The sequence below is a fragment of the Ambystoma mexicanum genome, chromosome 2p (genome assembly GCF_040938575.1).
Source record: "Ambystoma mexicanum isolate Mex_15411 chromosome 2p, UKY_AmexF1_1, whole genome shotgun sequence".
NCBI lineage: Eukaryota > Metazoa > Chordata > Amphibia > Caudata > Ambystomatidae > Ambystoma > Ambystoma mexicanum.
The window spans coordinates 951,118,716-951,132,902 of NC_090923.1; the positions used below are offsets into that span (position 1 = coordinate 951,118,716).

A 14,187-nucleotide genomic window follows, 5' to 3' on the forward strand; every position below is an offset into this window, starting at 1 on the left:
CAGACGTAGGATGTGGTCCCTGTCCCTGAAGCTGAGGACCTTGGCAATAATTGGTCTGGGAAAATCACCCGGCCTGGGGTGCGGGGCCAGTGAACAGTGGGCTCGCTCAATAGTGAAAAACGGGGAGAGTTGAGGATTACCCAGGTGGTCTCTCAGAAGGGTCTCGACTGCAAGTTCCATTTTGCCCCTGAGGGCTGTCTCGGGAACCCCAACAATGCGGATATTATTCCTGCAGGATCTGGACTGTAAGTCGTCGCACTTCGCCTTGACCTGCTTCATATCTCGCACCAGGTCAGAGACCGTATTCTGGAGCACATGTACCTCATCCTCAGTGGCCCCAATCCTGGTCTCGGCCTCCACCAGCCTAGTACCATGCTGATCCAGTTTGGTGCGTAATGAGGCCACATTAGCGTTTATGTCGTCCAGTTTTTCATGGAATGCCGCAAAGTTTTTGGCCATCGACTCCATGAGCGTCGTGAGGTCTGGCTGGGGAGGACAAGAAGGTGCATCCAGGTCGTCCTGAGGGAGGGCAGCCCCACTCTGGTCTTGTTTCGCAAGCGATTTGGCAAATTTGTCCATTGCTCCAGCCTTGTTGGCCCCGCGTGCCTTGCCGGACATGTTTGGGGTGTGCACCAAGAATAGCAGGGTGTGTAGTGCAGAAAGGCAGCAATGGGGCCCCGCAGGATTGGAACGGGACCACGGCTCAGTCAGGCAACAGCAGGCAGCTGCTCAAGAGACAGGACCGAGGAGCACTGGCAGTGGGTGAATTGTAAGGCAGCAAGTCCACTCCAAGGGGGAGGTAGGGTGTCGAAGCAGCAGAGTGAGTTGGAAGGGATAGTGACCTGCGGCGCACACTGTTAGGGAGAATTCTCTGTTTAGGCTGAATTTCCTAACCTAGTGAGTCCCCCAGCAGCTTTGCTGGATTTTTGAGGTTTATTTTTTTCTCCTGCCAAGAGTGAGACTCTTTTACCCTCACTCTTGGACATGATTTGAGAGTGTTACTGTGACTTGCTATGTGCTTATGGGCTAGGGGGCATTTTTTCCCCATAGGCTATCATTGGTTTTTGAATGTGTGTTACACCGCACCCTCAGTGCAGTAACACAGGGGTGTCATAGAGACCCCCAAACATAGACTCCACACCCTGGGACTGACTACTGTCTCCCTGGGTCTGTAAAGTTGCCATTGACTTTACTAGTCTTAACTTAGGAACTTAACCAGTACAAACCATCTTACTGTGGAAGTACTGGTAGGGGCAATTAGATTGCCCCTGGGTCTGTTGTCGAGGGGGTACTGTCCCGTCCCCCCTCGCCGAGTTTCTGGCTGGTGGCAGTGGATACCACAGAAATATTCCACCGGAATATTTCCCAATGGGATTTCCCATTGATTTTAATGCACCACTTTTTGGTGCAATGTTAAAGATACCGCCGGTTTATTTATTTAATATAAATTCACCGGTTGGGATTTTTTGCCAGAACTCGCCGCCAAAATGGCGTCTAGGTTCACTTCAGTAACCCTGAACCCGAATCGAGCCTTTGTTCCACTTTTGGCGGGCTTCTGCACAGAAGCCCTCCAAAGTGGTGCCATTCTGTCTGGGTACCACAGGGGGTGTGGGAGGGGGTTTAGGCACCCTGGACTGAGTTGCCTTGCCAACTCATGTCGCACTCTAGTGTGATTGGCCCAAGTGGTGAGCCACCCCGCTCACCACTTAGCATGTCTGAGTAACAGCTAGGCTGTATGAATGGGGGTTTGCTGCATAAAAGCAGGGGTTTTGGGACTGGTTCTTCAGAAGTCGCCACAGGACCTAAGAAGCCGAAGAAGGAGAAGCCGAGACGACCTGCCAAGACGACACCACCGGTGAAGCCCTGCGGAACCGTCTCACCACTTTTTTCCGACGACAGAGGAGATCTCCCTCCAGAGAGTCTCCTTCCCTTAACTGGTGGGGACAACCAGTTGCTGCCTTCTTTTCGCCGTCCCGAAGCATCTCGTGGCCGCCTTGCCTGTGCCAAGCACCCCGGCAACCGGGATACCACTTTTTACCTCAACCGCGAAAGAGGGGTAAACTCCTTTGTGACCGGAAAACTCCACGGCTGGCCTCATCCCTGGTAGTGCAACGACCTGCAGCTTTCCTCCACGTCGAGCTCATCTCTTCCCCTGGACGACGCCGCAACTTGCACCCACTACCAGGAACAACTACCACCGCTGGAGGATCCTTTCCACTTTTAAAGGTACTGTGTTCCGCCCGGCCTCCCTTGCCACCGATTGTACGAGGTAGATTTAACCCTCGGCTCTCGAACCTGGGTAGGTCAGGGACACCCTAACTAAACTTTTCAGAACCGTAGTAAAACCTTTTCTACTTACCTGCAAAGACTTGCGACATTGTGTGATCTTGGGCATATTTTTACCTGGCTCTCTCTGAAGCGGGCCCCGAACGAATTCTCCTTGTTCCACCATTGACTGTCTTTGCTAACCTTCTGTGAAAAGTGTTTTACCTTACTGCTCTCATCATTTCTGCCTTTCCCTCCCTTTTCTAAAAACTTGTTGGAGTGCCATCTGACGTTAAGCGCTCACCTCTGTTTGGAAATAAGTGGTGTTAACTTAGACTTGTCCAACAAATGACTAGGGATGTACATATAAGTAATAGTGACTGTGTTTTGACTTACTTACCTTTTTCTGTGCTAGTGTAATTTTCTGAGTGTGCCTTTAAAAATAAATAAGTATATACTTTTACACCTAGCTCTGGTCAGTGTTTGTTTGTACTACTGTGACTCTGTACCTATCCTGTATCCTCTATATACAGCCTAACTCTTCTTGAGGGAAGTCTGACTGCTCAGCCACAGCGACCACAGTGAATCTGTGTGGTGCAGACTGCTACCAAGTGGGTTTACTGCCAACACCTGTAATCTTAAATCTTTTGCAGTGGTCCCAGAGGGAACTGCACAGGTTTCTGCTTAACACGCACCCTGGAGCCAGGAGGACCCCAGACAGAAGGAGTCAGCAATGGAGGGCAGCGCCGTCCAGGGTGCCCGGTGCGCTCAGAGCGTAGCAAATAACCACACAGTTCGGAGTCAGGAGAGTAGTGGGGTAAGCTTGGTACAATTGGGGGCCACAGACACTCGTGAGATGGGGCAAGCGCGGGACGGGGATAAGGCAAGGAGAAGAAAATGCGAGTTAAGCAGCGTGCTGCGCCCCAGCCCCCTCACCTCAGAGCACTGCAGGCCAATATGCGGATGGTGATCCTGACGGGAGCGGACCCCGGCACAAAGTATGTCAATCCGGGCGGTGGCAGGGCTCAGATCTGTAGCAGGAGGCAGAACCAAGGGCGGCCCGAGTACAGCAGCCCAGCCCCGGCCCCACCACGGGACCAGGGATGGTGGCGGAAGACCGCAAGTTGAAGTTATAGGGATGTCCTCCGTGTCAGCTATGTTGGCGGGCGTCCGCCAGGCAGGAGTTGCAGGGTTCCCACGGGACCAGCGACGCCAGCGCCAGCCGCCAGGCAGGACCCGCGGGACGTCGCGACTGCGGGGGGCCGCTACGGCAGCCCCCGCCGCACTGCAGGGAGAGTTGGACCGCCGGGGGCCGGCACCCCCACCGCCATCAAGGGCAAGAGCAAGCAGGCCAGGGAAGCCGCGCCGAAGAGTCGGCAAGTCCAGGCGGCCCCCCCTCAGAAGGCGGGACCTGCAGGATGTTGTGGCTGTGGGGGGCCGCTCCGGCAGCCCCCGCGATCCCGCAGAGAGAGCAGGCCCGGCGGGGGGCTACCGCTGCCGCCAGGAGCAAGGGCGGGCGGGCGAGGGAAGCGGCGCCGAAGCTCGACTAGTGCAGGCGCTACCCCTCCTGATGAAACGGAGGCATGAAGGGCAGCGGCGCCAAGCCGTGTAGAGCAGCAAGGTCCAGGGCGGGAGGGCAGTGGAGGGGGGAGCACGGCGCTCGAGGCGGCCGCGCACGCCGCAGGCAACAGGAGGAGCCGGGCGGCCGTCCCCCGCAGTAGAGCCGCTCTCCGAGGGCGAGGGGGGGGGTGGGCCACCGGGGAATCACGCGGCCCAGGAGTCCCCAGCCGGCAGCAGCACAGCGGAACGGCTCCGGTTTCGAGCCAAATTCGGTCCGAACAGTGTCGAGGCATTGAGGAGCAAGTATTCAGCTTCCAAGGTCCAGGGCATTCGTATAACCGCTGATTCAGGCGGATATGTTGCAGACGGGCCACGGAGCGTTGAGACTAAGCAGCCATCTTGTTGGCTGCTCAACGGCGCCCCCACATTTTTTTTTTTTTAAATGCATTTTTTTAACAAGAATAAAACATAATAATGTGGTTTCTATCACTTGTATCCTTGTGATATCAAATGTTATGGTCAAATCAATTTGTATATATATTATTATGTGTTTGACAATCTGTTGATGAATAAAATACCAATATGATCAGGTTTATGTGAAGGGTAATCTATGATTGAAGGTTGAATGTATTCCCCTATATATATGAATTAGGGTTTCGCTGTGTTTTTTTTTTGTGTGGTATCCACATTGCTTCTATCACAAAGAAAATGTTGTTTTAATGTTTTCCCTAGTTTTTGTAGTGCTCCGTGCCCCTGGTATATTTATTTACTCACCTCATAGTCTGCAGTAGAGGCCTGGTGTTGAGACACTGCCAGAGCCACTGGACAATGCAGACCTTCAGCAGTTTTGCAAGTGTTGTCTAACCCACCACCTATTCTGAAATTGCAAATTGCTGCGATGTAAGCACCTGCATTACATTTTGCCCTTGTGAGCAGTATATTTCTCTTCTTCGCTTGGAATTTTAAGGTATTAGTCCATTTAGTTTGTAATAAGCTTCTGAATTTTTCTCCCAAAGATGGTCAAATCTATTTGTGATTGTATTCTCATTTATTTTCCTGTCTGGATTTGTTTCATCAGCATAGATATGTCATGCATGAGGTTAGCGACTGGTAGTCTATTTCATTACAGTCTCCTATTTTTAGAACAGTGGCATTCTTGATTTTTGTGGAGTTTGTGCTTGTCTGAGATGGTTTTTGTGGAGCTTGTATTTATTGCTGGTGACTGAAAGTATTTATATTGGCACTGGATTAGGAGAGCGTTGCATAGCTGTGAGCCTAGACTGGCAGGCTGCCATACTTATCTTTAGACAAACGCCTATAAAAATGAAATTTGTATATTCTAAAAAAAACTTTTTTTTGTATTCCATGTGCAGAAGGCCCTCAGCTTCTTGGTTAACGACTGCAACCTTATCCACAATAACGTCTGTGTGGCTGCAGTGTTTGTGGACCGAGCCGGTGAATGGAAGCTGGGGGGTCTAGACTACATGTTTTCTGCAACAGGGGGTGATGGCGGTCCTCCCCGAAAGGGAATACCGGAGCTGGAGAAGTATGACCCGCCAGAGAAAAGTGACAACAGCAAAACTGCTGGCGAGAAGTGGTATGTGCTTTGGACTGGAGGTACCTACGAAGGGCAGTACTGATAAGGGCCTGTAGAAAGTGTTACTCTCAGGGAGATGGGAGAAGATGTTGGGAGAAGGGGTTTGCAAATGCATTGCTGAAGAGAAAGGTAGCATGTAGAAGGGTAGGAATACTGAGTGGTAGAGGATTAGCACAGGCGAGATAAAGAGGAGCCTTATGTGCTGTTGAGTGACATGCACTGGTGGGAGGAACGGCAAACCTGGGAGATATCAAATGGGGAGGAGCAGCCGCGAGGGTGTGGTGGGGACTGCACGCCCAAAGAAAATACTGTTTGATGTTGTTTGTCATATCTGAATGTCTGTCTTAATGGTGTTGTTGTTGATCATGGCCATAGATACAAAATGATAGAACCAGATCGCTAGTCAATAACCTAACTTAAGCCGTCCTTATGAAGAATGGGGCCTTGTGCCCAAAGGTCACAGGAGCTACAATGTTTCTCACCAGAATGGTGTCTCTGCATGTAAGTTGCAATTTGCTTGTGTTGGTGATAGTTCAAAGAAGTTCTTCAACCGTTTTACTATAGGTAAGTAAATGTTTTCTTATTTTAGATTATTCTACCCAGGTTTAACGACCAAAAGGTGAGTGGAACAGCAATGTATTCCCAATGTTATCCTATGGAGGATGGGGGGGGCGAGACATATTCACTGCATTTGCTTACCAGCTTGGCTCTGATTTTTCCCAGATGAATTTGTGGCTCGTCTGGGGATCACTGGGAACTTGTTCGGTCTTCTGCTGTTGGTTCCAGCGAAAGGGTGCCCTGTAGTTGCAGGTTTGAGGAATCTTCTGGTCGGGTGTAGCTGCAAGAAGCAACCTCTGTTGAAGAAATGCAAGAAACACCAATGCAGACCTCCTCAGTGGTTCCAGCGACTGTCTCTGCACACAGGCGACGACAGGTGTCCTTCCAGTCGCGGTCACAGAAGCTGCTCTGAGACAGGATCCCTTGATGCTGGGGTGTTTACATTAGTGTAAATGGTAACTTTTGGAACAAGTTGGCGACCAACCAAGTCCCGGGCTTGAACGCGGAACGTCAACACTTGTGGCGAAGTAGCCCATGAGAGAGCTGGTCAGTCCAGCGGGCAGTAGAGGAACATTTTTCCGAAGGCTGTGAAGGGCAGGATCCTCGAAGCCCTCGAGACTAGTTGGTCTCACTGGTCCAAGGGCTGAAGCACTGTTCAGGGACTTTGGAGATCAGGTACTGGCCCGCACATAGGAAGGGATGCTCAGCCTCTTTAGGAATCATCTTCAGAGCTTCTGCCGACTGTTCTTAGAGGGATTCCTGGCTCCAACGATGATCTGAATAAATGGCTGAAGAGGTATTCTTCTTATCCAAAATCCAAGCTAGAAGCAAGTCCAAGCCCACCAATGGTAAGGATCTGCACCATTCAAACAGCCATACGAGGTAAATGCGAACATGCACACTAAAAATAATGCAAAAGTGTATCTTTTGTCACTGCATGTCTTTAGGCACATATAAAAGTAACCAAAAATTCCAAGTGTAAAGTCCTATGGTGATACAAAAGTATCCCCATTGCATTGCACTGTAAGTGCTGTGTGCAATATTAAAAAGTACAAGAATTCAAACCAGGAAACAGTTTCCCAGTACTTTACCGGCTCCATACCTGAGCTGTTTTAAGCAGACTTCTTTGTTGGCTTCACTGGTTGTGGGGACCCTATACTTGCCTGTCTGGGTTTGTCTCATTCTTTCACATTTGTAGGGTTCCCATGCCGAGTCTATCCATCAACATCCCCCACAGTTGACCTCACTATTCACATCTGTAATCCCACATCCTGGGGAGAGAAACCTTGGGACTGGACTTCTTTTAGGACCTCTCATCCCACTGGCTGTTTTTTAACCCTTTCTGCTTGTGGGTCCTCGTGTGTAGACTTCCTTCTTACCTCCACTAGTTAACATGACCCATTGATTTCCATGGAATAAGGTTGGTACTTTGGGGTTGAAACGAAGTCCCAAATGCCAAGGCTAGGCTACCAGACAGGGGTGTCTCATGGCAGGGGCCACCACCTGCTCCCTGATGCTGGCCCCGAAAGTGGTACATGGATGCTTCCCCAGACTCCCCAGTTCGTAACCAAACTAGCAGTTGCGAGTCTGCGAAAGCACAAAGCCCTTAACCTGGCCAGGACTCCAAAACCCTATCTCTTAACCAGGAAGGGAGAATGACTCTGGTCCTGGCAGATAATGGGCTACTGAAGTGGGGTAAACACACCTTTATCGTGGAAGCAGTTTAGTTCTAGGTACTTGAGCAGTCTCTTTGTGGCAAGGTCCCCTTTCCCGCTTATGTGGGAACTGACCCCCTTAACAGAATGTAACTGTCAGCTTGATGATAAATCTTGTATGCAATCAACCCCTATCAAAGCGGCTCTTAACTGTGAAGCTGCTACCTGTCGGTGTTTGTACTGTAAGGAGGATTTTTGTTGTTGAAAATATAAACCTCTCCATGTACCTGCTGTGAAGGCATCATGAAGTAAGACAAAGTTCAAACAAAAGGTGTTAATTAACTTAAATGTCAGTATGGCTGAAGGCCTAACTTGCCTAAGGTTGGATTTCCCTAAGTGAACAAAACTAAGGAAAGTCAGTCAAAGAGTTCAGCTTAAGTCTGTCTTTGCCCTCAAACTAAAGCTAAACAATGCGTAGGGATGTCAGTAATGGAAGTAAAGGTGATCATTATAAAGTTTTGAGCTTCTTCCAGCTCTTAGCTTCTCCTTCACCTCCCCCAACCCCAAGTTCCAAGCAACTAAGTTCAAAAGCAAAAAGGTCTTGAGGCTTCATTCTCAAGACACTATTCACAATTCAGAGGGGGTAGGTGAAGGGAGTTACGGTGTAGAATTTGAGGTAGGGGCGGGTGAGGGAGGGATGTAGAGGAGGGGGTAGGTGAAGGCAGTTACGGTGTAGGATTTGAAGTAGGGGGAGGGGGAAGAGGAAAGGGAAGGGATCGGGGAGTGATCTGGTGTCCTCATTGCCCTTAAGTAGTAGTTGTTACCAATTTAAGGTCAGAGGGGAAGGAGAGAGGATGGGGGAAAGGAGGGAGGACAAGGGTAGGAGGTGAGGGGTAGGGAAGGGAAGTCAGGGGTGGAGCAGATGGAGAGCAGGAGGGAGTTCCAGAGTAACAAATGTTCCCTTTACTTATTTTCAAGCTTTCATTTAGTTTGCTATTCAGTGGGCATTCGTTATGCTTGATTTAAAGTTTTCCTTCACTTTGGTGTTCAAATATGCATTCGGTATGTTTTCAGTTCGGTATTCAATAGATGTGTTAGGCAAGATTGTATTGAGTACCCTTTGGGTGCACTACAATAACCTTGACCTCCTGGCAATTGGGACCCAACCTTTGGTATAAGTCTGAACTACACGGTTGGTAGTGTGGTCGAGCAGCCAAGCTGATCTCAAGAGGGGTCAATGTGAGCAGTAAGGTTGTGACACAGAGTTTCACAATACAGTTATCCAAATAAACGCTTGCACTCAAGTTTGCTTGATAAAACAATTATTCATTTATTTCACAGTCAGTTATTTAAGCCTTCTTCAAAAAGGGAGCAAAACATGTAACACTGAAATATACTTCAAAACACACACTCAATTTCTCTAAATCAGATGACACCCATTGGGGATGACACAGACACTTCCTACACACTCAGATTACTTAACTAGCTAGGACACTGTGGATATTGATTTATCACTGGTACATTTAGATCAATACTGAGTTTGGTGAAAAAGATAGAATGGAGGAATAAAATAAGGTTAACAAAAAACCCATAAACGGGCAAGTACTTTAAACACCTTCCAAAGCACAAAGTCAGAGGTAAAGAGGAGTCTCTCAGGGAGCCAGGACAGCCAATGTTGATTGCACAATGTCAAGGGGGCTGAAGATCTTCTTTGCAGGTATGTAACAAGTCTTGCACAATGTTTGTAGAACTGTTTGTAGAGAATAGAACACTTGAAGGGCAAAGCTTTAGCAACTCTGCAAGGTAACCAAGACGGGTCTCAACTGAGAGCAAGTACGACTACACAACAAGAGTTAAGTTCTTAGACTTTACAGTACCTCTGGTTAGAAGAAATGGTTCCAGCTGGCTTTGGTTCCTGTGCTGCTCTGCAGATCCTGTTCCTGAGCCTCAGTCGTGGGGACAAGCGGGAGGCCGTCTGGGGACTCCTGCTCTGCAATGGGACGGTCAGCGGCAGCAATAGGCAAACTTCAATTCAGAGGTTCTTCTGTGTTTCAGCTCCTAGCATCTGGCAGCAAATAGCAACAATGCGGTTCTCGGATACCACTTCAGACTTTCCTTGCTTCTGGGGTCCAGCACTCTGTTGAGGTGGCTCAGGCTTGGTCAGTCCTGCAACAGGGAAGTCCGGAGGATCTTCCAAGCCCTCTGGTCCGACTTAAAAGCAACTCACAAAATCTGGTGTTCCTCTCCCTGACTCTGGGACAGTTGAAAAGTACTGGGCACTGGTGGACACAGGTGGGCACTGAGCAGGCTGGAGGAACGCCTTGCTGGACTCTCAAGCAAATGACACTCTGAAACAGCAGAATACTGTGACAGTGGCTACTGTGGGAGCAGCAGAGCCGTTGAGACACCAGACCAGAGCAAGGTAGGATGCCCCACTGGTGCAGGAAAGGTGAGGCGGACCCAGCGTGGGCACGGCCTGTTGACGAGATCAGGTGGCACTGTAGGGGCAGCAGCTAAGAACCACACCAGCCCTGTAGAGCACCAGTGTCACCTGGCAAGCCCTAAGGCCTGCTCTAGGAGCCGCAGCCCAAGAGTTTGGAGGTTACGAGTTGCCGGCGGACTGCAGGGAGGTGCTTGCCAGGGCCAGAGCGTTTTTGACTGTTAAGTGCTACGGGTACAAGTAGAAGCGTTTCGCTACTTGGTGCTGGGTGCAGAAGATCAACCCTCCTGAGGGTCACAGCCCCGCAGATTCTTCCGTACTTGTTGCCCTTGGCCAAGGTGGGGCTGGCGCACGCCTCGATCAAGATGCATCTGGCAGCTATCTCCCGCTACACCAGGTCTCCGGGACAATCTTCTCTTTGGTCCCACTGTCATGTCAAGGAGTTCCTCAAAGGATTGGTTTGTTCGTTCCCGCTGGTGAAGGCTCGTGCCCCAGGGTGGGAACTCAACGTGGTGCTGATGAGGCTCATGGGGGGCCCCCTTCAAGTCTATGCATCAGGCCCCTCTCAAGTTCCTCTCATGGAAAACGTCTTTCCTCGTGGCCATCACCTCAGCCAGCAGGGTAGGTGAGATCCAGGTATTTTAAAAAAGGTAGCAGGCGCTCCTCTCCAGAAAGAACATGGCATGATAACCTGTTCTGAGAAGAGTTTGCGGCACACGCTTTTGCTCACTGTACCTTTCACAGATGGGAAATATCCATTTGAGCACCGAAAATGCTATGGCAATTCCTCTATGAACAAGAGTACCAACTGCAACCCCATACATGTGTTTCAGCCTTGCTGGGCCTCATCAGTGAGGTGAAGCTGTGCCTCTCTGAGCACAGTGAGCAGGGAGTCCACGTCTTGTTGCCCCCAGGTGAGATCCAGGGCCTTTCCTGCATACAGCCATATCTGATTTTTCACGAATCGAGGGTAGTGCTGTGATTGCACCCCTCCTTTGTGCCAAAGGTCCTGTCGGAATTCCACCTCAATGAGCCTTTGGTGTTGCCTGTAATCTTTCCGAAAACTTTGTCGCTGACTGAAAGGACTTTGCACTCGCTGGACTTTGCTCGTGCTCTGAAATTCTACGTGGCACGCAGAAAGAGTTTTCGGAAGACTTCTCAACTGTTCATGAACTTTGGTTGCGTGAACCATGGGAAGGCCTTGTCCAAGGCTTCCATCTGAAGTTGGCTCTCCTGCTGCATCACGCACTTTCATCGGTTGGCGAACCAACCGCTGCCCGGACCCTCTGAGAGCCCATTCCACCAGAGCGATCGCTGCAACCACGGCATTCCTGTCTGGTGTGCCCCTGCTGGACATCTGCAGGGCTGCTACGTGGAGGTCTACGCACACCTTCATGAGATTCTACTGCGTTGACAGGGATTCCAGAGAGGAGTCCAGGGTCGGCCAAGCAGTGATACGCAACCTGTTCGCTTGGAGGTGAGCCTTTTCCGGAGTAATTGCTTTTTTTGAGCCTTGCCACCTCCCGTGGTCGTGTAGTGTTGTACTGCTGTGTATTCTTTATTCATGAGCATGTGAATCCATGCCAGACTCGATGCTGGAGCGGGAACAAGTAACTTACCTGTAAATATTGTTCTCCAGCATGGGTCTGGCAAGGATTCACATGCGAACCCTCCCGCTGTCCCCTCTGCGGCTCTTCTTGGTCATACTGCCACTCTACGTGCTTACCAAATCTGAAGATGGCTGCCAAAGGAGGGGCTTAGGGAGAGGGCAGTCATTGGCTGGGGGCAGTATGACCCAGAGCTCAGTGATTGGTTTAGAGGAGAAATACAGTTTATAAATGAAAGTGAAACTGTTTTTTCTTTTACTGAGGATTCCCGGCCTGACGACAGTGAATATTCATGAGCATGTGAATCCATGCCAGACCCATGCTGGTGAACAATAGTTACAGGAAGGTAACTTGTACCAACTGTTTCAAAAGTAGTACTTTTAAACACTTGTTATACTTTTCCAGACATTCTTACTTATCCAGTCCTTCCCTATTCTATTGCATGAGTTCATGCAGGGGCAGAAGAGGGGCCCTAGTAGTCTAGGAGCCAGCTGTAGGCAGAGAGTGAGTGTTAGGCACGATTGTATGCAGTACCCTTTGGGTGCACTGCAACAACCCTGACCTCCTGGCAATAGTAACCCAACCTTTGGTATAAGTCTGTACTTCACCGGTTGGTAGCGTGTTGAGCAGCCAGGCTTACCTCAAGAGGGGTCAATGTGAGCTCTGTAGGGGAGTTACACAGAGATTCACAGCGACTAGTATTCAGATAAACACTTACAATCAAGGTTTCTTGAATAAACAATTATTAACTTATTCATCAGTCAGTTAGAATAAGTCTTCTTCAGAAGGGAGCAATATAAAAGTAACACACAAATACACTCCAAAACTACACACTCTTAGTTTCTAAATCAGTAAAGACCCTTTTCGGATGGCCCACAGTCGCAACCCACAGGCACCTTCGAGGAAGATATAACCTCCCTCATAGCAGAGAAATCCAAACCTCTCTCACAAAATATTATTCTTGGAGACTTCAACCTGGGATACAATGATCCTCATGACATCCCTGCGTCCTCCCTTGCTAACGCCCTCTCCGAACACAACTACACTCAACTCAACACCCTACCTACCCATCAGAAAGGTAGAACCATAGACTGGCTCGCTGCCCTTAACTGTAATATCATTTGCAAGGACCCCCAACCACTTATATGGACTGACCATTTCCTACTATCATTTGACATTAGCACCAATAACCCGCACCATATACAGTGCCCCCCTGCACCAGCATGCCTGACTAGAAACCAGCGCATCATTACTGTGGAAACCATCACTCCACTGGTTCTACCTATCCTAAACACGATCCCTGACACATCGGACCTCAACCTACTAGTAGACACCTACGATGACGCCATGGCCAAAGCAATTGACTCTGTTGCCCCACTAAAATTACACAAAGGTAAACCCAGAACCCATCTTCACTCTTGGTAGACACCTGAACTTAAAATATTAAGAACTAAGAAAACCAAAATGGAAACCATATGGAAAATGAATCCATCAGAGGAACACAAAACTAACTTCACAAACGCAACCTCCCTTCATAAAAAAGAAATAATCCGCACAAAAAAGGAAGCCTACAATGTAAGAATAAACAATGCAAGCTCCAGTACTAAAGAACTCTTTACCATCTTGAAGGAGCTAGAAAACCCTAATCCACCGACGGACACCTCCGTGAAAGACCAACTATGGTGCACGAGCATCCAAGATGCCCTTGCAAACAAAATCGCTGGCCCCCAAACGAAAATTGTAAACAAAAGACTACACCTCTCCAGTAGCAGCCCCCTACCCCTAGCTTACCCACCTCCACTAACACTAACCACGGCTTCACCTTCAAAAAGGTAACCATACTAGAAGTGCAAAAAATCATAACCTCTCTCAAACCGTCAAACTGCAAAGGGGACAGTTGCCCCGCACAGATTATAAAAGATGCAGCAAGAGACCTCTCCCCATTCATCTCCAAGCTAATAAACCTATCATTCTCCACTAACTCAGTACCTAACAATTTGAAACAGTCATGGGTCCTCCCTCTTCTAAAAAAAACAGACCCTGGACCCAGCCATTCCTACTAACTACAGGCCTATCACCATCGTTCCCTTCCTGTTAAAAATCCTTGACAGAGTAGCTTACCTGCAAATTCAGAATTACTTAGAGTCCAACCAACTACTTGGATTGCGTATCTGGCTTTCGACTCCAACATGGAACATAAACTGCCCTTGTTGATCTCAAAAGTCAGATTGATGACATTAAAGATAAGGGTAAGGCGGCCATCCTACTCCTCCTAGATCTCTCAGCAGCCTTCGACCTGGTTGACCATAAAATACTCTGTAGCCACCTCTCCTCTGCTGCCCATTTCTCCTCCTCTGCTGTCACGTGGATACAATCCTTCTTGGCCAAAAGAACCATGAGGGTCTTTTCCTCCGTGGCAGCAGCAGACTCCATCCCCATCACCTCTGGTGTCCCACAAGGCTCTTGTCTCCCCCACCCTATACAATATCTTTACAAAGCCTCTCT

At 49.2% G+C, this 14,187-nt stretch overlaps 1 protein-coding gene across 3 annotated transcripts in view; it reads left to right on the forward strand.

Moving 5' to 3' along the window:
- Positions 1-14,187, forward strand: part of SCYL1 (SCY1 like pseudokinase 1) — an 846,426-nt gene that overhangs the window by 144,319 nt on the left and 687,920 nt on the right. For all 3 annotated transcript variants that reach the window (XM_069644735.1, XM_069644736.1, XM_069644734.1), the window contains exon 4: positions 5,199-5,422. In XM_069644735.1, coding sequence (XP_069500836.1) covers positions 5,199-5,422 — 224 coding nt within the window. The remainder of the gene's footprint in view (positions 1-5,198; positions 5,423-14,187) is intronic.